The sequence below is a fragment of the Malaclemys terrapin genome, chromosome 13 (assembly GCF_027887155.1).
Source record: "Malaclemys terrapin pileata isolate rMalTer1 chromosome 13, rMalTer1.hap1, whole genome shotgun sequence".
Taxonomy (NCBI): Eukaryota; Metazoa; Chordata; order Testudines; family Emydidae; genus Malaclemys; species Malaclemys terrapin.
The window spans coordinates 12,902,681-12,928,071 of NC_071517.1; the positions used below are offsets into that span (position 1 = coordinate 12,902,681).

The 25,391-nt window shown below is 44.4% G+C and overlaps 1 protein-coding gene across 1 annotated transcript in view; it reads right to left on the reverse strand.

Moving 5' to 3' along the window:
• Positions 1-25,391, reverse strand: part of CACNA1G (calcium voltage-gated channel subunit alpha1 G) — a 275,653-nt gene that overhangs the window by 5,183 nt on the left and 245,079 nt on the right. The window contains exons 28-37 of the mRNA XM_054047819.1: positions 23,765-23,874; positions 22,685-22,818; positions 21,118-21,188; positions 20,766-20,844; positions 20,535-20,656; positions 19,402-19,746; positions 16,557-16,697; positions 13,039-13,173; positions 10,287-10,476; positions 3,706-3,875 (exon numbers count right to left, since the gene is read on the reverse strand). Coding sequence (XP_053903794.1) covers positions 3,706-3,875; positions 10,287-10,476; positions 13,039-13,173; positions 16,557-16,697; positions 19,402-19,746; positions 20,535-20,656; positions 20,766-20,844; positions 21,118-21,188; positions 22,685-22,818; positions 23,765-23,874 — 1,497 coding nt within the window. The remainder of the gene's footprint in view (positions 1-3,705; positions 3,876-10,286; positions 10,477-13,038; positions 13,174-16,556; positions 16,698-19,401; positions 19,747-20,534; positions 20,657-20,765; positions 20,845-21,117; positions 21,189-22,684; positions 22,819-23,764; positions 23,875-25,391) is intronic.

The window sequence follows — 25,391 nt, forward strand, 5'->3', positions numbered from 1 at the left end:
TGCCTATCTTTGGCCCTATCTAGGGACTAGTTTGCATAAGAACACAGTCAGTTACTACTGCCAGCCACTGCTCTAGTTCAAGCTGTCCAGGCACATGCTTTTAGCACTCACGCCCCAATGGTCAAACCCCACTGGAGACTGAAGAAGGGAGGGGGGGAATTTTATATAAGATCTTCAGGGCAAGGACTGTCTATTATGTGGTTGAGGACATTGCTGGTACTACATAAATAAGGGCCCAATCCTTGATCCTAAAAATGCTAAGTGTCCCTAAATCTCAAAGAATTGGCTGGTATTGAATACATTTATAGGATATAGAATTACTTGAAAATTCTTGTTGGTAAGATGATTTTTATTAATGTGAAATGGATGACTGTACCTCTAGAGTGAAGCATCTGTAATTATTTCCACCTATTAGAAGTGTGAGTTCAGACTCCTCAGGGGATGTTTTGCCTACACTGTTGGGAGTCAGATACAGGCTTATTTTCCCCATAGCTGCAAACTGGTTCGGAGCAGCACCTTTACATGGCAGTTTTACCTATCCAGTTTCAGGAGTCATTGTGTTCCATAGTGCTGTGTGCCCCTTTGCTAAAGGGTTTATAAATCCATTTTAATAGCTCTTCATGCAAATGTCTCATCTTGGGGAGATTGTTTATTTTCCTTTTTCCAATATTTGAAAAAGAAAAAATACAGCTGGCCCCACTTTAATATACCAGGATGAAGATATGGGCTATTAATTGTAATAACACTTTTGTCGTCTAGCAGCTGAAAATTACTTTTTTAAAATGAAACTTTATGAACTAGTCTATAAATATCAACCAGTTTGTTTTTTGCTGGGAAAAACTCCCATAGACTACAGGATATACACACACCCTGATCCTCCAAAGCTTTATGCAACACACACACACACACACACACACACCCTGCAAAGATGTAAGCATATGATTAGTCCCTTTGAGTTTAATAAGTCTTCCCCTATACTTCAAATTAAGCACGTGCAAGTATTTGCAGGAAAGTTTACATACACAAATATATATGCACACATATACATAATAATATAAAAATGTGTTAGTGTGGGTATATGTTCACACACACAAAAGTGTGTGTTTATATTACTAACATGTATCTGGAATCTTGATAGAGTTTGCATGCTCGCCTCTTATTTGGACCACAAATTCGAAATTCTGTATTAATGCGTTTAAACGATAGACTGCAATGTTTATCTGAGAGCCTGGAGTTAAACGCAAGCTGCTAACCTGAGTTAAAAGCCAAGTTGCCATTTCTTCACTGCTATTTTAACCTGAGTTAGCTGGTCCGAGTTAAGTACACCTTTTTCTGCAATGTAGACGTACTCTAGTCTGTGTTCCCATTGAAGAGAATGGTAGAATTCCCATTGATTTCAATGGGAGCAGATTAGGCCAGTGCTAAACCCTTTTGAAAATCTCACATGTTGTGACATAGGATAGACTATTGGGAACATTCTGGGTACGATTACACACTCGTACATGTTTGCATCTCCCACTGGTTTTACCTGGAGTTCTGTGTGTTAAACTTAAAGCATTAAGGCCTGATCCTCAGCTGGTGTAAACTGGCATAGCTCTTGAAATCAACTGAGCCGTGCTGATTTATAGCAGCTGCAGTTCTTGCTCTTAAAGTGCAAACCAACGGTCTATTAAGAATTATCCTGTAGTCTTATGCAGCAGTAACTACTATGGAAAATATGAAGAAAATGGAGTTAAAGAAGATGGCTAACATGGTAATTTATATTAGAAATACCAGCCAAAAGGTTGGGGCTGTTACCTATCAGAAGCTGAGGGAAGATATTCATGAATTGGAAACATTAAATCAATTAGTTTCCCCATTAGTGTCGACTGGGCTGCCTGGCTGGCCTGGTGCAGTCTAATACACATTGGGAATTTAACTTGTCAGTTTAATATTACAGATTAATGTAACTGCTAACCTTAGTGCCTCAGATTCATTTTTAGGGCTCAATAAATTAACTGTCTTATTTTCTCAGTGTAAAAAAGGAAGATCATTTGAATAAAGGAGGATATATTTCATTCACGTATACATTATTTTGGGAAAAATAAAAATGATCCACTCTGCATTTCATTTATTTATATACACTTACATACACACACACACACACACACACACACACACACACCACACAATATTTTATATGTATATTATATATATATAGAAAATCAGACACAGGAAACTAACTATTGGGTAAAGATGAGCTAAAAAATTAGCCAAATATATGGCTCTGATTCAGCAAAACACTTTTAACATGTATTTAATTTGACGCTTAAGTGTTTTACTGAACAGGGACAGACTTAAACGTGCTTAAAGTTAAGCACATGTTTAAGTACTTGGCTGAATCAGGGCCTATATCACTGGAAATAAGAAAACTGATATGGGGCCAAGAATAAGTGTCCTCAAAACCCAGGAGGGTTGTTGTTAAGGTATATATTTGTTAGAAAACAGAAGATATTAAACTAAAGGCAGCATGGGTAGCAGCAGCGGAGGCATTACATACCCAAAAAAATGGGGCGGCCAGAACAGCAAAGCAAAAAAACAAAACAAAACAAAAAAAAACCCCAGTGATCTGAGCGCCGGAGTGCGGGTGCAGGGGGACCGGCTAGCGGGGGGGGAGGGAGAGGAAGCGGGCGGGAGAGAGAGAGAGAAGGGGGGCGGCCAGGGCTACAGCGGGGCGCTGCCACGTGGTCCCTCCTGCCGCGCCACCTGCTGCCTGCCAGGAGGGCTCCGCTTCTGTTGGCGGGGAGGGAAGGACGAGGACTGCCCTGCCAGGCTTGCTGCAGGGCGCTCCCGTCCTCCGCACCGCCGCCCCCTACAGGGCGGCCGGAGCGGAACAACAACAACAAAAAAAGCGGCCATGCTGCCCTAGGATTGGGCGGAATGCCACCTCGTCCAATCTGCCGCCCCAAGCACCAGCTTGCTCGGCTGGTGCCTGGAGCCGGCCCTGGGCATGGCTCAGCTGTGCCTTCACTGCTGCTAACCATCCTAGCACGGCTACCTTGCTATTTATACTCAGGCTAGCATGATTATGTGTACACAGGCAGGGGAATCACATCCCAACTTGTAATGCGGATGTAGCATTGGCTTCCTAAATCACTTAGGCATGTCTGAATTTTTTCTCCTAATCTCATGAGGAAAATACTCCTAGCTTAGATAAAAACGAAAGTAACTCAACTTGATTATCACTGCTCTAGAAAGGGTACATTTCCCACTTCGGCTTGTTCAGACATAAAAGCCAAACACACATTTCCTTGTCAAAAGTGATGGCTCTTCCCTACGCGAGGAAATTACAGCAATCATAGAGTTGATTGGGGAGGATTATCGGCAATCATTGTGCACTCTCAAAGGTTGGGGAAAGCATTCCGTGGCTGTTAGGAACTAGTTCAGTGAACTCCAATGACCCCTAAGGAACACTTGGCTGTATCAATGAAAAGGCTAGGAAGGACAAAGTATTAATCAAACGGAGAACGTTTCCTATTGCCAAAGGAGATGTAAGCCATCACACGGCTCTTTAGAGAACATTCAATGGGTTTCTCTTCAAAAATTGACCAATCTTTTGGGGATTATTGCTAGATGAGGGTTACAGATCTCATGAAATTGCGATATAAAGCTTAGTAACCCATCAGTCTTGAACTACAGCCTGTTCACAGTCACAGCTCTGCTTACCTGCCTACGAAGTAACCTTTCTGCAGAGGGAGAATGCACAGTTCGGGGGATCTTGGATTTGCTTTCCCAGTCCAAATTGCCATGAGGTTTTATGTGGTGAAAATGATCTTTTGGGATTTGCAGGAGAGAACTGGTGTCAGCAGGCTGCGACTGCACGGAGGCTGTTGAACCTTGACAAAGGACAGGAAACAGGAATGTGACACACATTCATCAGCAGATGCCTCCCATAGCTTAGTAACCTTTCAGTGAAAACTCTCCCATTGGACCAGACAGGCATTGCACAATGAATTATTTTTAGTAACAAAAAACATTTACTTCAACCACCAACTCCCGGAGATCAGGGAGAAACTCCCTTGTTGGTAGGGTGACCAGATGTCCTGATTTTATAGCGACAGTCCCGATATTCGGGGCTTTGTCTTATATTGGTACCTATTACCCTCTACTCTCGCCCCCATTTTTCACACTTGCTATCTGGTCACCCTACTTGTTGGTAGACTATTCCATAATTATCTATAATGGGGTTTTCTTGGCACCTTCCTCTGATGCATTTGGTACTGGCCACTGTCAGGGACACTGATTTAGATTGACTACTAGTCTGGTCCAGTCTGGTCATTCCTATATTCCTCCTTTACAATGAATAACTTTGCAGAGTGGTATTCACCTAAACATTTAAAAGGCCTGATTTTGAAACTCAGCCTCTATATTTGTGGGTGCAGATCCCAGTAAGCACACATCTACTGACCTGACTATCTGCAAATCAACTAGCTGCATCTAAATATCGGCATGTATGCCTGCAATAAATTGAGTGAGCAAAACTGCACTTGCAAAAATAGGTGGCAAGTTTCAACATCAGGCTGGTTTCACAAAGCATCATGGGAGGAGGAAATATTCTCTAGAGCAGGGGTTGGCAACCTTTCAGAAGTGGTGTGCCAAGTCTTCATTTATTCACTCTAATTTAAGGTTTCGCGTGCCAGTAATACATTTTAACATTTTTAGAAGGTCTCTCTCTATAAGTCTATAATATATAACTAAACTATTGATGTATGTAAAATAAATAAGGTTTTTAAAATGTTTAAGAAGCTTCATTTAAAATTAAATTAAAATGCAGAGCCCCCCAGCCAAGACCTGGGCAATGTGAGTGCCACTGACAATCAGCTCGCGTGCTGCCTTTGGTACGTGTGCCATAGGTTGCCCACCCCTGCTCTAGAGGCTCTCCTTGACCTGAAGTGGTTGCTGGCTACATTGGAAACTTTACAAAGCCTTCCCCTCAAAGGCCAACATTTTTCAAAGTAATTCATTTAACATGGAATGCATCCCACAGAATCTCCTTTGTCCTGGAATATTCCACCACAGAAGAACAGTCCTCTTATGAAAGAATGTTCAAACAAATACCTCCTGCAAATGCCAGGTTTTCTGACAACAAAACTCTTTTCAGGTTGAAATATTGTACTGTTGTTATTATTTATTGGTGATTATGGCCCCTTTTGCTAATGACATTTTATAGAATTACAAACTATAAACAGGTGGGAATTCACTGAAATGCAGCCACTTTTTAGATGGAATAAGGCAGCCATTTAAAGGGTACCAGCAACACTATATAGCATCTTAGAACCAGGGCCGCCCAGAGGATTCAGTGGGCCTGGGGCAAAGCAATTTCGGGGGGCCCTTTCATAAAAAAAAGTTGCAATACTATAGAATACTATATTCTCGTGGGGGCCCCTGTGGATCCTGGGGCAAATTGCCCCACTTGCCCTCCCCTCTGGGCAGCCCTGCTTAGAACAGGGTGTATAGAATACTTTGTCCAGTTATAGCAACCGATGCAGATGTAAAACACGAAGTATTTAATTGGTTATGACATGGTTATGAATAGGACATTCGTTTTCTCTCATCAGGAAACAGTACAGACCCCCACCCCAATGCTGGGTCACTGGCTGAGTGCTGACTCAGCGGAAGGATGAATTGCTAGGATCATTTCTTGGAACATCTTAGGTTTTCCTTGGAGGTCTCCAATCCAAATCCTGACTAGGTCAGACCATTCTTAGCTTCTAAGCCCTCGATGATCATAGCCAGAAAAAAAAAAATCACATTTACTCTAAACACTCCTACTTCCAATACCCTGTTAAATCTGAGCTACTTAACAAGTCATCAAAACAGAGTCCATCAATGGCCAGCACAAACTTCAGGGTCCAACGTGGCTTTGCAGAATCATGCAAGAGCTTTTCCTAAATATCTGCCCTACTTCCAAATGGGACTATTGATCCAGGATTCCCCAGGGAGTAATGCAGGCTCCTCACATTCAAGTGGTGGCAGCCGATGCTATTCATTTTACCAAGATGGGAACTGAACAGTGCAAGTTCAGGGTAAAGAAAGGACTAGGAGGAAGCCCGGGTTTGGTTTGTAAGCTAGCTCAACGTAGGAGCAAAGACACCTGGATTAAGCAGCAACATGCACAGCACCAGAAACTCCTTCCACAGCAACATGAGGATCTTGTAAAAAGCCAAGGAAGTTTCAGTGACCTTGGGCTACACAGACACTAATTCTGGTCCCAGTGAAGTCAAAGGGAGTTTTGCCATAGACATTAATGGGCTAAGACAGAGGTGGGCAAACTACAGCCTGCGGGCCATATCTGGCCCGTGGGACCGTCCTGCCCGGCCCCTGAGCTCCTGGCCTGGGAGGCTACCCCTGATCCCTCCCCTGCTGTTGCCCCTCCCCTGCAGCCTCAACTCGCTCCCCCGCCGCCAGCGCAATGCTCTGGCCGGCAGGGCTGTGAGCTCCTGGGACAGCGCAGCTGCAGAGCCTGGCCTGACCTGGTGCTCTGTGCTGCGTGGTGGCGTCGTCGTCGTGGCCCGGCTCTAGCCAGGTGGCACGGCTGTAGCACCGCCAGTCACCAGTGTTCCAGGCAGCGTGGTAAGGGGGCAGGGAGCAGGGGGGGTTGGATAGAGGGCAGGGGAGTTTGGGGTGGTGGTCAGGGGGCAGCGGTGTGGATAGGGGTCGGGATGGTCGGGGGGGAACAGGGGGTTGAATTGGGGCAGGGGTCCCGGGGGGGCAGCCAGGAAGGAGGGGGGGTTGGATGGGGCGGCGGGGGGCAGTCAAGGGCAGAGGTTCCAGAGGCAGTCAGGGGACAGGGAGAAGGGGTGGTTGGATGGGGCAGGGGTCCCGGTGGGGCATCAGGAATGAGAGGAGGGGTTGGATGGGGCGGCGGGGGTCCAGGGGCGGTCAGGGAACTGGGAGCGGGGGGGGGGGCGAGTGGATGGGCCAGGGGTCCCAGAGGGGCTGTCAGGGAACGGGGGGCGGGGGGTTGGATGAGGCAGGAGTCCTGGGGGTGGGGCAGATAGGAGGTGGGGGCTGGGCCACGACCCTCTCTCCTAACCGGCCCTCCATACAATTTACAAAACCCGATGCGGCCCTCAAGCCAAAAAGTTTGTCCACCCTGGCCTGAGATTTCATCCCAAGTCTTTCCATTGATGTGAATGAATCCAGTATTTGGCCCTAAGTCTTTTATATTATGCCATCGCCTCTTTCCAACCCCAGGCTCGTCTTGTTCTGTTGTTTCCACATTTTATTTCTGCTGTTAAACTGTAGCTGTGCGTTTGAATTCCTATTACTATGCAAATTTCAACATCCCATTTCTAATCTGTTCAAATCTTGTATCATTCGGAACAGCTCTATGAAATTAGGTCCCTGTTAGAAGCTTGCAAATGGTAATGCTCGGGAAAATCTTTTCTGCCTTACCTAGGACAAGAGCCTACAAGCTGTTGTCCATTAAGAGCAGGTGCAGATAAACTGAAGGGAACTATATTAACTGACCAGCAGAAGGTATTGCATAACCTCCTGTGCAACACAAGAATTTCTGCCAACTGCACCCCCAAAATATTGACTATCCCAACAGTGAAATCCTGATGGCCAATATGGACCAGGGGTAGCACTTGAAAAAAATGCACATGTAAACCTAAGAAATTGCATGCCCTAAGGGTCCTTTAAACATACACTTACCCATTTTGCACAGATGCTACCGTAGGTGCAATTTGTGGCACCAGTCTATGGCAACCTGGCCCTCTATGTTAATTGAGAACTCTTCTTGTCCAACCCAGTCCACTCCATCAAACAACCTTTGAATGGGAAATCCCATCTTTGAACAGTAATTTACATTTTAAACACAAACTCTACCCGGTTATTTCTCTAAACCAGCCTGTCAGTGTCTTGTCACTGCACAATACCACAACTTAGCATTCCCATGGTGTGTTCCATCCCAGGATTTCAAAGTGCATTACAAACAATAAGTCTCACAAGCTCCCTCTGTAAAGAGGCATATGAGGCACAGGAAGGTTAAGTGACTTGCTCAAGGCCACAGGAAGTGTTAGTGGCAGAGCTGAAAACAGACTGCAGATTTCCTGACTCCCGCTCTGTTTAGTCACAAGACTGTGCTTCTCTCCCAAGCATGACACACATCTAACCTATTAGTACTTCCTTGGAGACTCTGAGAAACACACAGAAAAGGACTTTGAAATTCTCCTGAGGGAAGAATGACCATTATTTTGGTTTTCATTTTGATGTCATGGTTGGTTTTACAACAGGGATAACATGTACTGCTTTGTAATGCACTCCCAGTAAACACTTTGGAGACTGATTACAGATGTCAGATTTGCTCCAGTGCTTCGATCAATCTTAGGCCACATTCATTGCTTCATATGCTATGAAGCAATAAAGACTGCCCCAACTCCAGTTCATTGTTCTCTCTAAAGAATAGAATTCATTATCTTTCTTCAGTCTCACAAGAGGAATCATGCCCCTGTCAATCTAGGGAGGGGTGAGCTAACCTGAAAATGTTCTGAAATGGGAATCCATTTGGGAGAATGTGTCTGCGACCGGGTATATTTGCCCTGCCCGGGACCAGAAGGGGTTAACCCCATACTATGGACTGAGGAAGCCACGCCACCCTCTCCCTGCTGGGCAAGCTCCAACTGGAACCACTTTATAAGAGGGAGCAGTTCAACTCAGTCTGGGGAGGAGAGAGGATATGTGTTGTGTGCTCCTGCCTGGAAGCTGTTGGAGCCCCAGACCGCAGAGGCCACATACACCGAGACCCAGGCGAATACCCGGCTGTCAATGGAAGCCCACGAGGAGAAGGAACCACTGGGAACATCACCTGCTGAATACCCTGGAGAACCAGAGGACTTGCGGACTATGTAGCAGGAAGACACAGTAGGAAGTAGCCCATGGGACCCAGACATTGATCTGGATGTGGTACCAGGAACAGAGTCAGCCTGTTTCGGTGGGATCTGCGCTGACCCTGGGCTGGGACCCGGTGGAGTAGGGAGGACCCAGGTTCTCCTACCTCGGCCACCAACCTACCCCTACGTGGTGGCCTACTCCCTTTTTGGCAACTACGCCATACTGCCTGGTGCAGGAGGGCAGTCCTATTAACTCTGGCTGCTAGGCCATACTGCCCTGTGCTGAAGGGGGGTCTTATTGACGCTGGCTGATAGGCTGTGCTGCCCTACATATAAGGACAGCTCCTCTGATTCTGGACATTGGGCCATACTGCCCTGAGCTCCAGGGCCACCTCACAGACTTGGGCCACTAGGCTGTGCTGCCCTGCATCTAAGGACAGACCCACGGGCTCAGGAGCACCATTGGGCCATCCTGCCCTGAGAAGAAGAGTGGACAGCAGAACAGACCTCGTCACAATATTTCAGAAACAAGAAGTGAGCAAACACGCCTCTAAAGATAACTTCTGCTGGGGTTTTTCATTCGCGGGTCTTAGTTTGCTGGGGTGAGACTGGTGGAGCTTCCACAGTTCTTAAGAATTCTGACCCCTGAAGGCAGCGATAGGAGGGCAGAATGCAAGACGGGTCCACTGCTGCCAACCACGTGCAGACTATAAATGCTGCCCTCCCGACAGTCCAGTCACTTTCTTTCATCTGAACCCTTTACAAAGTTTTGGTTCTAAAATGGATGCAAGGTTCAGATAGAGGAAGTTTTTATTTTAGACTGGCCAATTTGTTAGTTTAGACCTGATAGATGCAGGGCCGCCCGGGGGGGGCAAGTGGGGCAATTTGCCCCAGGCCATGGGCCCCACAGGGGCCCCCACGAAATTTTTCAGGGGCCCCACGAGAGTTTTTGGCGGGTCTTCGACGGCAGGTCCTTCAGTGCCGCCGAACACACCCAGAGCGAAGACCCGGAGCTTCTTCCGCTCCGGGTCTTCGGTGGCAATTCGGCAGCGAGGGTTCCTTCCGCTCCGGGTCTTCGGCGGCAATTCGGCCGCGAGGGTTCCTTCCGCTCCGGGTCTTCGGCCGCGGGTCCTTCACTCGCTCCAGGACCCGCTGCCGAAGTGCCCCGAAGACCCAGAGCAGGAAGGACCCCTGCCGCTGAAGACCCAGGCCCCCTGAATCCTCAGGGTAGCCCTGGATAGATGGGCATTTCAAAACCATTTTAGGGCTCTGGAGATCCAATTGCCATCAGAACTGATACACAGCTATCTAGGTAGCTTTGATACAAATGATACGTAACAACATAGGTAGCTCCGTAGGTACCCTTGGAAACCCCCAGTCCTGATATTGTCAGAGTGGAGAGATTTGTACCTGACTGCGATTTCTGATGAGATGCGTTCCTCTCGGCCTGGGAGTTGGCACAGGAGCCAGCGTACGGCGGCTGGAACATGTAGCTGTCATTTGGCAAAGAGTGGGTGCGACCTACGAAAGGCTTTCTCACACTCAGCAAGTCCTTGCTGGGGGACAGTGTCAGAGTGTCATCTTTGGAGAGGTGATCAGTCTACGAAAGAAGAGAGAGAAAACATCACAGAGTTGGAAGACCCAGAGAACCTGGAATCCCTAGCAACACCCATTGCAATAAATATGGGGCACGATGGTGCATGCAAATTGTCAATATGTACAAGGTTCTACTGAAACAAAATGAAGCAAAATGAAACTTGCACAAATGGATCTACTAGGAAGCTATCCCCTTAATTTTGTAGTGTCACTAAACCATCACACAGAATGAACCACATAAAAATACTGGGAAAAAGAGGAAAGCAACACGGCAGTAATAAACCATGACTATTTCAGGAATACTTGAAACAAGCATCATGCCTCAAGGCCCAACAATGCACACATGCTTTTTGCATAACTCTGATCATATCAAAGATAATCAAGCCTCCCATATGTCCCCTCCCAAGTCAGTTAGACTTTTGCAAAGGTAAATAAGTAACAGTCATCTCCTCGTCTAAGAATGAAGGGCCAATATAGTTCACAGAAGCTGTACCCCACTTTGACTTCCACTGTCATTTTTTTTCTTTGCTTTTCAAGTAATAATTATTAATGACACTTTTTGGCAGGATAGTAAATTTGATTTGTCAGGGCGTAAACCAATCTCTATTAGAAATACAAATAAGACCTAATGTGGGGGCTGATTATCCCACATCTGCTAGTGCAGGGTTCATCCAAGCTTTCTCTGAAACATTTGGCACTGGCCACTGTCAAGAGACAGATACTAGATGGACTTTGGGTCCGATCCAGTAGGGTAATTCCTATGTTATTATTATAAGGTGTTATCAAACATGGAAATAATGTAAGCCTAGCTGTGTATTTCTAACAAAAGAACTACCTCCTTTGTAAAGGACTCCATAAGAAATCATAGAAAATGGAGGAACATGCCAATGTAGTTCAATAAAGTACATCGCTGATCCCCTTTTTTCAGAGTAGTTTAAAAATTATCTACTGGCCAGTTTATCCCCCACTTACTCTGAGCATTACTATTTTTCTGAAATAGCTATTCTGAGTTTTTTTCTAATTTAGAAGCAAAATTTCATTAGAGTGTTTTGTGTACACAGTAAAACATGACAAGATTAAATGGAATTTACAAAAAAAAAAAGGGGGGGAGGGGAGGGGATCACTGTTGTAAAATTGGCCAACCAAATCCAAGTTCACGGCCATAAAAAATTATTTTCAGTCTTCATGAATTTGCTGATTTAGATATAAATGACATTCATTAGGGACTGCAGTCTCCTGCTGTAACTCAAATGAGGAGGGCAAGTTCAATACCAGTAATGCTGACACTTTGTTCTGAAATCCTCCTCACCAACCTGCATGCACACATCTTTGTCTATACATCATTTTCTTAATACAAGAGATGGTCCAAAAACTGGAATTTCAAATTCAAATCCATTTGGATTCGAGATCAGATCCAAATCCACTTTCCTTGTTCAGGTTTCCAAGCAAGATCCAAACTCAGAAGGGGCTTATTTTCCAGTTCAGATGCAGCCAAACTCTTCTGAGATTTCAGCCTCAAATAGCAGAAATCTTGAGAGAACAGCTAATTTCATGAAAGCCGTTTGAAAGGCTGAAAGGTGATCCCATGAAAAACAGCTCACAAGACTTCAGTGCTGTCAGATTCCTAATCTCTACCCAATCTGGATCCAGAGTGGAACTCTGAGTTCCTCAGCCCACCTCCACTAGATATCTTATTTTGAAACAAAATGTTCCATACAAAATGTTAAATGTAGTTTACAAAATCTTTTGTACATGATGCCATGAAGCATGATGGGAAATATTGTCACGGTTTAAAGAAGATGTAGCCCAAATAAATATTAATTAGGATAACAGTCAACTAGAATGATAGAAAATTTATCAACAACACAAACATCCAGAGATAGGTATATGGACGACAACAGAGAAAACAAGAATGGATCCAAAAATGTTGGAAGAGAAGTTATGTCTATTGTACAGCAGCAAAAAAGCACTTGACCGCTACACATCAGCTAAAAATGTCTAATGTTGCAAAAAGAAGATGGTTAAAGCAGGGCTCAAAATACTGGTAATTTCTTACAAAAAAAGAGAAAGGAATCCAATATTGGTTGCTAATGCGAGTTCACAAAACAAGCAGCATCTCTGAGAGATCCGCAGCTGGTGTATTTCTAAAAAGTGTATCTGGCACCCATCCCCAAAGCACTGGGGGCACCTATGTTCACAAAATCTAGTCTGTTACAAACCAAGGGGAAGTAGATAATCCTTCTGCATAGGGCACATGATATATTTGCTCATGGGTGTGTCTTTTATGCACACAAACATGGATTTGTTTCAGATGCAGAGAAAGTTTCAAGATTCACACCATCTATTTTTTGGGGGTGGGTGGGTGAGTGGGCTATTTATTTTATTTGAAGACAATGTAATGTTTTTACATATGATACAAAAAATAAAATAAACTGCCCTCTTCAGATAAAAGATTAGGTGCTATTTGGAGATAGGGTTGGACTGAAAATACCATTGTGATTAACCATGGGATAGCAGTATTTAGAACCCTGTAAACATCAGAATATATAGTGACCAGTGTATGTACATTGCTTTCCAGAGCATTAAGTAAGAGTGTGTTAGTATCATCAGGAAAAGAGTCATCCGTCAGAGCTAAGGACCAGGACTTTTCAGAGAGAATATCTGACGTCAGAGACAGAGCCTCCATCTCAGCTAGAGGGATCTAAACAAGGGAGAGATGATTAAGCATAAGAAACCAGGACACAAATCTTTTGAAAAAGTATCATCGTCTAAATACTGAAGCATTATCCCTAAAATAAGAGCATCTATGCCATGCACGTCATTGCGGTAGATAAAACCATAAGGAAGTGGGGTAAGAAAACCCATTACATTCAGCCTTAAATACTCACAAATAACTCACAACATAATTTACAATGGTACACTAAAGGTGCTGTGAGAAATACTGGTTTCTATGTTACAAATTGAGGAATAATAATAATAATAATAATAATATCTGGCTCTTATATAATGCTTTTCATCAGTAGATTTCAAAGTGCTTCACAAGCTTTAATGTATTTATTCTCACAACACCAACAGGAAGTGAAAGTAACAGTAGCTTAGGAAATATATATATATATATAAATATGTATCTTTATTATTCTAATGACATCTAACTATTAGAGGCATTGAGAACCTCCAAACTTCTCTGATAGCTCCTATCCCTAAATGCTATGGCAATGTTGCAGTTCTGTTTGACTCCAGCCTATCTTGTTTGGATCCATGTGAGATACCCTCAACACCAAAATCATCTGAATAGGATGCAATCAGCTGTTTATGTATGCTGCTTTAATGCAGTGTAAGGAATGACACGTATCTAGGGAGATAGGATCTCAATCTACTTTCCAAGTGTGAATCAAGTCTCTGGGTCCATGGTCTCCTGCTGTCAGTGAGATTCTTCCCAGTCACTTCAATGGGATTTGGATCAGGTGCTAATGGGCTTTGAATCATTGATGGGAGTTAGTTAACCCACTTATTTCAGAGTAGCAGCCGTGTTAGTCTGTATCCGCAAAAAGAACTCTAAGGTGCCACAAGTACTCCTGTTCTTTTAACCCACTTAGGTGCTTTTGAAAACCCCACTGGGCATCTGCATCTTTAGACACCTAAATATGTTTGAAAATCTCTGCTCCATTGATAGGTCTTCTCTAAAAAAAAATCCAAGCAAAATATGCAGCCTTCAGTGTCGGGCGCTCTTGAGGTACACATGTCCATCTAATGGGAAGCACAACGTGTCATTGCTTTGTGCTTTGGGGTGGCTGTCTAGACTGCTCAAAAGAAAGGGCAGTCTTCTCCTAACAAAGCAGAGTCACTCCTGGCAGCAGCCTCAAAGCCAGATGCTGGATTTAAAGTGTAGGCTTGACTTTCCAAGCACTCTCTCTCAAACCTGATATCCGTCTGACCGATTTTCATGTACTTCTCTATGGGTGTGTGGTTAGTGAAGGGAGTGTTTTATAGGCCTTATATAAAACGGATTCATGCACAATTACAGCTTCTACATCAAGACATAGATCCACAGTGCTGCCTCTAGGGCTCCCAGTACGTCAGCATTTCCTTTCTTAATTCAAAGGATTAGCACTTTTATCTTAAACAGTCTGTTTCCACAGCAATGCGTCTTTCAAGAGAAGCTGTGGAGACCGGAGCCTGCCATATCCAACCTAGCAAAGAGTTGGTTTCTCCCACACGCCTGCTTTTGGAAATGGTGTCATACTAGTTCACCTGGGGCTAATTAAATCTAGTGATGGGTGAACTTCATACGGGTCAGAGGTTTGGTTCAGATAATCATGAGACTGATTGTTCTTTTGAACTCTATCCAAACTCTCTCACCCTCTGGATCGGTGACACAGGGCTGGCTAGCAATCTTACTGGACAGGCTTTCTGGTGGGATTTCCAGTGTGTCCTTTGGAGTCAGGAATATCATGAACTGCCAGTGCCAGAGCTGTTCTAGCATCAGTCACTGTATCCCAGAGCTTCTGTCTCTGGTTGTGGATGGAACCAAGAAACGTAGATGAGAGGCACTTGCAGCTCCTGCACACCTGAGTCCATTAAAACCCAGCTGCCACTGAGGCAGCACAAAGGAGCCAGAGAGATGCCCTAATAGGGCAGTTGAGAACTCCCCCCGCATGGCAGATGGATTCCTAGTTGGCATCGGACTGATATTACCAACTCTATGCCAGCCTCTATGGGCCCTTCTCCACAGCCTCAGGGTACGGTGAGGAAAAAGGGGATGTGGCCAGTATGTTTGGATGCAGGTAATTCCTGGCTGGTGTAATGGACCTTTGGGGGCCATTATTAGTTGGGATAGTTTAGAGCAGCCCCGAAGCTGCTCTAAGTTATGTTGACAGCCATACAAACTCTCAGCAGTCCCCAGGACTGAGGAACCAGAAAAGGTAATAAGCTAGCTCGTCTCTTCCATCACAGTTTTTAAGGGAGACCTCTGTCTGTTGGTTAATCATCCCCAGCATAATGAAAGTGATAATTAACAACTAGAGGGTAAAAAGTTATCCCAACATTGTGAAACCTATAAAAGTATAGTTCTCATTGTATCCAAATTTGTTCTCCCTGCCAAACGAAAAGAACAGTTGAATAATTTATAGTGCTCAATGAGCTGGTAAATAAATATACTAATAATTTAATAAGAAATCTTCAGATACTTTTATCTGATAAATTAAAGATCAGATGTTTTTAGCAAAAAATTACAGCACTATTGGATTTCTCTCAGTCAAAATGAAAACAATAAAAAATAAGGGTATTTGAATTAGCCTATGTCATATGAAAAGTGTTTGCTCTAAGGAATAATGGATAGGAGAAAGCAGGAATTTTATTTCAACCAGATTAATTTAAAAAAAATTAATTGAGTGGCATTATTTTAACAGGTTAAGGCCCCAGTTCAGGAAAGCACTTACACACATGCTTAAGTCCACTCCTATTGAAGACAGCACTTAAGTGCCTTTTTAACTTTAAGCACATACCCAAGCGTCACTGACTTCTTTGGGATGTAAGCACTTGCTAAAGTACGGTCTTGCTTCCCCTAATTGGGTTCAGATTGGAGATCAGGATCCACTTGCAAGAGGCCTATTTAGAGAGACGTATGGGGCTGGATCCTCAGCTAGTGTATGGGGCTTCACTGCAGAATGGAGAGATGCCATTTCACACCACCCAAGGATCTGGTCCATGAGCTCCCATCCTACAATCCAGTCTGCACGGTTGGATCCCTGCACCTGTACAGTTGCAATGCATGAATCCAATCTCAGGATCTGGGCCACATTTGTTCATCATCCTAAGGCCACTCACGTATAGAGAAATTTAGCTTTGGATTTAGTACATTAAAGAGGGGAGATTAAATGCTGCACACTTGCTCTAGCATGAATATATAATATCTTAAACAAAGATAAATTAACTTGCCCTCCCATAAAACAGCCCTGATGACTTGGGGTTCAAAATCCCTGTGGCTATTTTAGATTAAACCCCACCCCCAACTTTATCTTTTCAATACAGGTCTCAGTCAAATTGACTTGGACAGAGACTGTGCAGGAAATTAGGAATATTAACCTGTTTCTCAGAGTTGTAATATTCAGGAGCTGGAAGGGCATAATGATGGCACACAGAGCCTGACAGGTTGTCCATCAGCTTCAACTCTCCTTCCAGAGATTCCTGGATCAGCAGTGATATGGTATCAAACAAGTGTCTTTCCTGGGAGGGGTGCCGTATAGCATGCAGAAGGATAAGGCAAGTCAGAGAGAGAGAGAGAGAGTGAGTGAGAGAGAGAGAGAGTAAAAGGACAGGGGAAAACAGAAAGAAGAAAACCACAGTTTTCAGAGAGAGATTAGCAGTAATAGAAATGATCAGGAAGGAAAAGGATGAGATAGAGGAGGAAAGAGAACAGTGCAGTAATTTCACAGTCAGAAGCTTTCTCAGACATCACTAAAGACAGGACCGAAGCCAGATGCCCCGGGGAACGGTGGGACATTTCCGGCTTGGGCCCAACTTCAGACATTATTCTCATCCTGAACGACCATAACTAGTTATTCTGAGTTGCAGGAGTCTGGCAGGGCCATTGTAACAGAATCCAATTGCTTGTTACTGGGAACTTCTAAAGGAAACTATTGCTGTAAGACGTCTATGAAACACTTAACGGCAATGTTTTCAAACATGGGAGTCTAGCGTTAGGTACCTAAATCCAGGCCTGGGCACCACAGAAACGAAAGCGGCCTGGCTGTTGGAGGTGCCAAGCATTCTCCGATGGAGGTTGTGAATGCTCAGCACAGGTGAATATCAGGCCACTAACTTACATGGGTTGGATTAGGTAAATATGAGTTTAGGTTCCTAACTTCAAGCTCCCACCTTTAAAAATGTTCACCTTTGTGCATACAGCAGAAATATTGTATATGATAACATCTAATTTTCACAAACAGTACGGGGGTCAGTTAAAAGCTGTCCCTTTTATGCAGGGAACTGCCAATATGTACAATGAAATGAGGACCTTCGTTACAGTCAAATGGCACGCAATACAAATATTCTAGGGAATATGCAGGCAAAGGCGCATGCTGACCACATGACCTTGCAGGAGTGCATTCGGAGAACTGTATTCCTCTACCATCATGTATTCAAACACCAGATTCGTTGTGGAGATTTTGATAGGAAGGAAAGAAAATCATCACAGTTATTTCAGAATAAAACCGTCCTGAGGTTTTCAAGGCATCTGTTTTGGTGGAAAGAGCAATGAACAGAGTCTGGAAAATATACAAGAGGGTGGAATAAACCCTCCTCCATAGCCGCTCCAAAGAGAAGACAGGCCAAATGAAATTTCTAAAGCTTCTCAAACAGCGGATGGTATAATTCTGATTGTTTCGCTTCTCCACCTACTTGTTTGGTCAGCACACTGATCTGTGACTTCGCTGAAGATGACTGTTTGGCCATACTATCTTCAATCAATCAATCAATCAATCAATCTCTCTCTCTACTCTCTACCTCCCCTCCCCCATATATATAGAGGATGCAGAATAAGATCAATGTAGGATAATTCTAGAACAGACTGAACCAAACAGATTGAAAAGATAAAGGAGAAAATCTTGCTGTCTGCTGCAGGGATGCTTTAGTGTGGAGGAAAGGACGTGGTCTATACACTTGCTCACCACACAGCAGCAGGGCAGGATTGCAACTCTCTGCTTGAGAGAGAACGTTAGGTTCTGAGACTAGCTACTGTATTGGCCAATTTTACCCAAGCAGGGCACAATCAACCCATCGCTCCCCAAGCACAAAAGCTGCGGTGTGCAGTATGTGCTCAGAGGGGGTGGATGTGTCTGTCTATGGGGTTGGTGAAGGAGCAGTACGATGTAATTTACCAAGGAGGTCCCCCTCATTACCCTGAATCACGTTGCCTTGTGCTGTCAGGACAGCTCTGGGATCCATCTCATACCTCAGTGATTTTTAATAGCGAGAGACATTTTCCAATGGCTTAGGAACTGAACGTGAGTTTAGAGTTTACTCTGTCTTCATTCCTAAAGATCACAAATGAGTTTTACAGCCATAAGAATACTCATTCGTTTGCCTAGTAAACAGGGCAAACAAACGTGTTTTAATTCACTCATGTGAAACTCAAGATTTTCTATTTTATACGTAAAAAGAGCTAAATAGGTGGGTGTAAAAATTAAACACAGTTCCAGATCTTGCAGCTATGTGGGCATCTGACTAGAGACTGGACCATTCTTGTGTTTGTATAATTGTACTTCACGGCCCCACTAACTAAATATGGAGACGTCTGGATCCCCTCACTAACCCAGTCCTCCTTCAGAAACTGTTTTTGAGAGACTAGCGGAACTCGTTTATAGCTCACAAATATAAGCAGTGCTACAGAGCTATGGCCCAGAGCCTGCACCATTAAAGTCAATAGGAACGGTGCCATTGCCTTCAATGGGAGTAGGATCAAGCCCTCAGTGGATTCGCCTATTATTAAAGTAATCGTTTCCCTGGGAGCACTGGTTCAGAATGGGGGTAAATATTAAACTTAACATTTATATTTTATATAAACTATTTAGCATTTAAAAGAAAAAAAATGCAGCAAAATGTATCCCCCGCCCCCCCAGCCAAAACCCTGGCTTAGAACATCCCCCCAAATTTGGAGCCAGATCTGAACTTTGTGGCTTGGGCCCATCACTAGAACAGACACAGAACTCTTTGCACCTGAACAGAAGTGACAATCTGGCGCGAAGACTGGTTCAGGATCTCTACATTGTAGCATAGATTATCAAAACATGCAGCAATTCAGTCAACAGATAGTGAGGAATACAACTCCCCAATGCACAGTATACTCAGTCCTTCATTCGAATTCGTGCATATCCTCCCTTAGCAAATATGCAGGCCAACCTGCTCTTCACCCTCCACCTGAGATTCTCACCATAGGATAAAATAATGAGAGCTGAGAATCCACCTTGAATTGCATGGGATTGGTACATCCTCTGGGGCTCTCAGGTCTTTCTCCACCATTACCGCCTGTCCATGCAAAGAGGTCCGAGGCTGGGATTGGGCCTGGGGTGATAGTTTTCATTTCCATCTCCAGCTCCGCTTCCAGCTCTGCTTCCTCTTTGGCTTCCTTGTTGCTCTCTTCCAGGTGCTTCATGAGCACTGCAATCACCACGTTCACCAGGACAAACTGGGCCGTCAACACAAAGGAGACAAAGTACATGGGCGAGATGACTGTGTTGTAACAGGTGGACTCCGGGTCGCAGTCACGCAACGTGTCCTGGTGATAGGGGGAAAATGATTATGGAAGCTGAGGAAGCTCCAGTTAACCGTAGAGGGCCTGATCCGGCCATCGATCACTCACTGCTCCAGCATAAGGCCCAAATGGATTAACTGTCTATTGAGCACACACAGATGATCAGACTAGTTTCATGGAAGATTTTCAGATCTGTCTAGAAGGGCAAACGACCCACCAGCAAAACCTCAGTCATTGGGGTCAGGTGTGCAAGGTGACATTGGAGGGGAATACTGCCTTGAACACAGGCTCAAAGACAACACTAACTATTCTCAGTGCATTCCAACAGGTGGCACCTGTCTGCTCCTTTATACTCCCAGAGGACTGGCTTATCCTAGAGTTTCCATTCTGAAAAGCCATTTTGCAAGGTTAAAGTGCAACTATCCTAACTGACCCAGACCTCATCACTTGCACAATTGTGTTATTTGCTCCAGTGTATAATAATGAGCCTACCGGAGACTCTAGTTCCCTATACAAAACAAGCTACTCAATTGAACTAATGTCACTCCATAGAAAACTCCCTGTATCGCCCTCCTTGTCCTCAAGCCACCACCTCAGGAAAAGCCTGGGAACTTACAATGCATCTGAAGGCCAGCAAACCCAGGCGCTGTCAGGCAAGAGGAAAAAGAATTGCTTTGAGAAAATGCCCAGGCCCCGAATCAACAAGTCCAGGGGCTGTCATAGCTTGAGTGCTGTTATTGGTTTGAAACAGTGACAGACAGCCTGTAAGATTAGAAATTACCGTCAATATTCATTCTCCGGGGATCTCTTACCTTCATTATCCCATTCCAATTGTCTCCTGTTGAGACCCGGAAGAGAGTTAAAAAGGCCATCCCAAAGTTTCTAAAAGTGGCGTGCCGCCCTAGCCCCTCACAGTGGTGAGTGTCATCGCATTCTGTGTGATCAACCAGAAGAATCTCGTTTAGACATGAGCTCTTTCACATTGCCCCTCTATACAACTATTCCTTCTGCTTCTGGCAACGCTATGTCTGTAGAGAACTTACCAAGGTCGCCAAATAGCTCCACTCCAAGAGCTGCAAATATGAAAAACAACAACATGAAGAGAAGACCGAGATTCCCCACCTGGAAAGAGAAAAAGAAATGGAGGGGGGGGGACAACATTAGTTGATTTTTTTTTCCACACCTGCTTCTCCCCGTATTCTTTCATACAAAACTTAAACTGCCTGAGGGGAGATATGACCTGGATAGCATCTGAGACTGAGCTTCTAATGGTAAACACAATTTTCTAATGACAGTGAAGACAAAAATAAGGGAGATGGTCCATGAGCACCCTTCTGCAATAAGAATTTAGCTCTGGTCCTGATGAGATTTTTTTCTGCGAAGGCAATGAATTACCTGAGGCAGCGCTTGCATGACTGTGTCCAGCAGGGCTCTCATCCCTACAGCCATCTTCAGTAACTTTAACACTGCAGAAAATGATAGGTTCATAATATTACTGCTGCAGCATTAGTGTGAAGACACAGATTTTAGAGAGAGGAAGATCCCTCAAGCATGAAATCATGTCACGTGCTCTCCATTAGCAACTAAAGTTCAAGGCCTTGTTATAGAGCTCTGGGTTGTCCAGATGCCGTTAGAATCCTGTGAATAGCAGCATCGTGTGTCTTGAGGCTTCAGGAAAGAATCACCCTTCTCTCGCTTTCTCTGAATTGGGCAATGTTGACACAATGCTAGGAATGTAAGAATGACCTTTTCTCCTGACAGTCTCTTCTGCTGAGGGAAGTAAACAGGTTTAGAAAGGTCAAGATTTTACCAGATGTACATTCCTTTAGAATTCTGCTTACAGCTAAACAATTAGGAAGCCAAATTCACCCCTATTGACTTCAGTGGGGCTTATACCAGGGATGAAATTTGGCTCGTTAGGGTTTTCTCCTACTTGGGTCTGGAATCCAGTACTAAATATATAACCCTGCAAATAACCTTCCCTAAGTTACCATCCCTGGATCTCTTTTTTCTTCCTCTTGGTTTGGACTAACTACCTTCCGAGTTCTGTGGCTGCCTGCCTTCATGTTTGATTTACGTAGGCATTGATTTGCATGCTCCTGTCTGTAAGATTGAGTTTCTCGGTGGAAACTGCATGTGCTTTTCCTTTTGAAATGTACCTAATGTGACAGACATTTCCCTTTCTTCTGAGACTTCCTTTCTGGCTTCAGCTACATTTCATCTATTTCCATTCTTTCTTTGTTCCAATTAGAATAAATAACACCCCCACCACCTTGGCATGACAATAATGAAGCTCTCAAAGCACTTTACAAACATTTGGAGCCTGATTTCCAAAGGTGTTGAGCACTTGCAGTTTATACTGACATCAGCTGGGGCTCCAGGTGTTCTGCTCTTCTGAAAATTAGACCCTAACTAAGTAAGCCTCACAAATGCAGTAGGTATTATCATCATCATCGCTAGGGTACATCTGGATACAAAGCAAAGTAGACATGTTGTCTCACACAATACCACAAGGTCATGTGGCAAGGGAAATGAAATTTATTAACCATCTTGGGGTTGTTTTTTTTTAAATCAATTGCTAACTCTTTAGCTTATGGCTGTGTTGTGCCCTGAAACCCCTATCTAGTTTCCAGATCTTTGAGACATGCTTGATTTCTTGAGCATGCCAAAGTTTGCTTTTCCAGGTTCACCCACCAATGAAGTTCACAGTGGATTCTCTTTTCTAAGAAGATCTAGATCTGCAAGTGCTCTTAAGAAATGCATGGCCAGTTGGCTCAGCTCCTTGGCTCTTCTGGGATGTTTCCCCTTCTTTTGTTCTCTTATTTGCTTACGGTTTGTGGATGCCAGAACAAAGTGCACTAAACTGGGCACGTGACATGCAGTTGTTTCCCAGTCATCTCATGGGCAGAACTGCTCACTGCACCTCAAATAAAAACGATTTTCACATTGACTCTTGTCTTACCTCGAGCAATCCTGAGCACCCTCATTATCCGGATAATGGTGGGGTTAATGGGCAATGATGCATTCACCTCAATCTCTTCCAAAGTGATACCCATGATAGACAGCAGCACTATTGCCAGGTCTAATTGGTTCCATCTGAAGACAACACAAAATCACATCTACTAATGTATTTGCAGTGAGCGCTGGTTTGTTTTAAACAAATTCCAGTCATTTCAGTGGTGCTAATGCTCACAGACACAAACTTTTGAAACTTTTTTGAGGGGAATTGCACAAAACCCGTTATTTTTAGATTATGGAATCAGCCAACTCCAAAGAAAATATAAAACCACGACTGGGCTTACACCCGATGATCCAGACATTAGGCCAAATCCTGCAGCCTTTATTCAGCCTTTTGTCTGGCAAGACTCTCACTGAACTCAATATGAGTTTTGTCCAAGTAAGAACTGCAGGCTATGGTCCAATGTCCAATCAATCACTGTAACACAGTCACATTGGGCAGAAGGTAACATACCAAGATTATACCATAATGAAAGGCACTCTAGAAAGACTTGAGCTAGACAGATAGAAAGGATGAGCACAACAGTGATGTCAAACTAGCTAGAAGTTGGGGAGGAATGATTTTCTCTAGGGATGAAGTCTGGCATGAATCCAATGCTCCTGACATTTGACTTGAGGAAGATGAAAAATGCGAGGTCAGAGGTTTGAGGGGGGCCAATATTAAATGTATAAATATCTTAACTCAGTTACAGCTCATCCTAAGCCAACAGAGGCCAATGTCTGCAGTTCCTCCTGGTCTGTTGATCTCACCAGGACAACTCTATCCAGTCCACAATGGGAAGAAAGATCAGACTTGCCAGCTGTCTGGTAAGGCGAGAATTCATTTCATGATATAACAAGAACACAGGGTTAGATTTAGACCCTATGCAGCTCCCAAGGAAGTCTCAAGGCCAAATTCACTAGTGACGTACGTTACACATCCGGCGCAAGTATCTTTCCCTGATTTGCATCACCCTTGAATTTGGCCCATTATCTATTGAGCCCTTACTACTGTCACAGACTTGCAGGATTTAATCTTTGTTACCTGTCTTGAAAGAACCGGCGAAACCCAAAGGCAATCAGCTTGAAAACAGATTCCAAGACAAAGATGACAGTGAAGATGTAGTTGCAAATCTTCAGTGCCTCATCAAGAACCTGGAACACGGATACAAAGTTGAGGTTAGTGGCTGACTTGGCTGGACAGTTTTGCTGCTATCCTGTTTTCACCAGAATTTGCATTTAATAAGAAATAAACGATGACTGACGAAGGAGTGGGGATCAGGGTTATGGCCCCTCTTCCTCCCTGCTCACTTCAGTCCCAGGAGGAACTAGTAAGGAGAAGTCCCTGCGTTTAGGAGAGTGCAGAGACTGCAATTGTGCACAGCCCCGTGCACAGCCCGCACCATTCACCCCTGTGCAGAGGGCCTGCACAAAGCCTGTGCACTATTCAAGTCCCTCTTGAGACTGCTCAACGCTGGGAGCATTGAGGTCTATAGTCTGCAAAACATTTACATGAGAGTGATTCACCAAGGAATGGCTGCATTCGTGGGCCTAAGTGGTGCAAAGGCCTTGTGTGCTAGCACTCTGCATGTTCAAAGCAAGGGGAAGGCACTTTGCACCATACCTGCCCTCGTGCACCAATGTGTGAGCCACAGTCTGGCCCAAGGTTTGTACAAATCTTGGCAGAAGCAACAGGAAATTAGCCATAAGGCTAGTGCCTCACCTTGAGCTCACGGCAAGGCATGAGATATGGATAAAGCATCAGACAATATTGAATTCCCTAGTTCTTTCCCCTTTGCTTGTGTCACCACCTTGCTGCTAATGATAGTCATCACTGCCAGCAGGGCACCTATTACACAGTCGATCGCTAGCTAATGGTAGAAGTGGTATTATTCCAAAGGTCATATTGGTAAAAGAGGGCAGATTTCCTTTGTAAGCAATGTGCATCATATTTCTCATTGCTGAAAGGTGTGACAGTAATAGCTGGGTATGGGCCATTGGGAGGTGATGTGGGAGAGGGTGATATTACACAGATCCCTAGCTGGGGTGTGAAAGGTTGTGTCGTAAAGTTCAGTGAGAAAGCTGCAAGTGAGGTAATGGCATCCCGGGGTTTATTGCTAAGTAATTCAAGAGGTGATAATAGAATTGGATGTGTTTCCAAGGGGCAAGTAAGGCCATGTGGGTCATGGCAGTTGCTTTTAAAGGATCATCAGACGTTCTGCAAGCTAATGCCATGATTGTGAGCCATCGCTGGGCAGGAAAGGGGGGATGGGGAAAGAGCAAGACCCTTTCTCCCACATTCTGCCCCTGTACCGAGGCCGAGCAATGCCATACTTCCACTGTCCTGTGATTCTATGGTGCTGTGGGGCCCATGAGTGCAATCCTCCCCAGTCTAACTGGTCAACAAGGATTGTCCAAGTCCAGCACCATTGCTGGTCCCAAGCTCTCATGTGAAGCAGAGCCAGCTCCCTGGTGACGGAGAGTTCACCTGCTCCAAAGGCAGCAGCTGCGCTCCCCAGGAGGCACCACATCTACCAAGAGCTTCTCATACATCTCAGTACTAACCCCCTGACTGCACACTGTGGCTTCATGGCACAATTTACTCCAAATATCGATCAAGAGAAATCAATTTTCCTGTCACTGAAATGCAGCCGTATCTGGGGAAGAAAGCC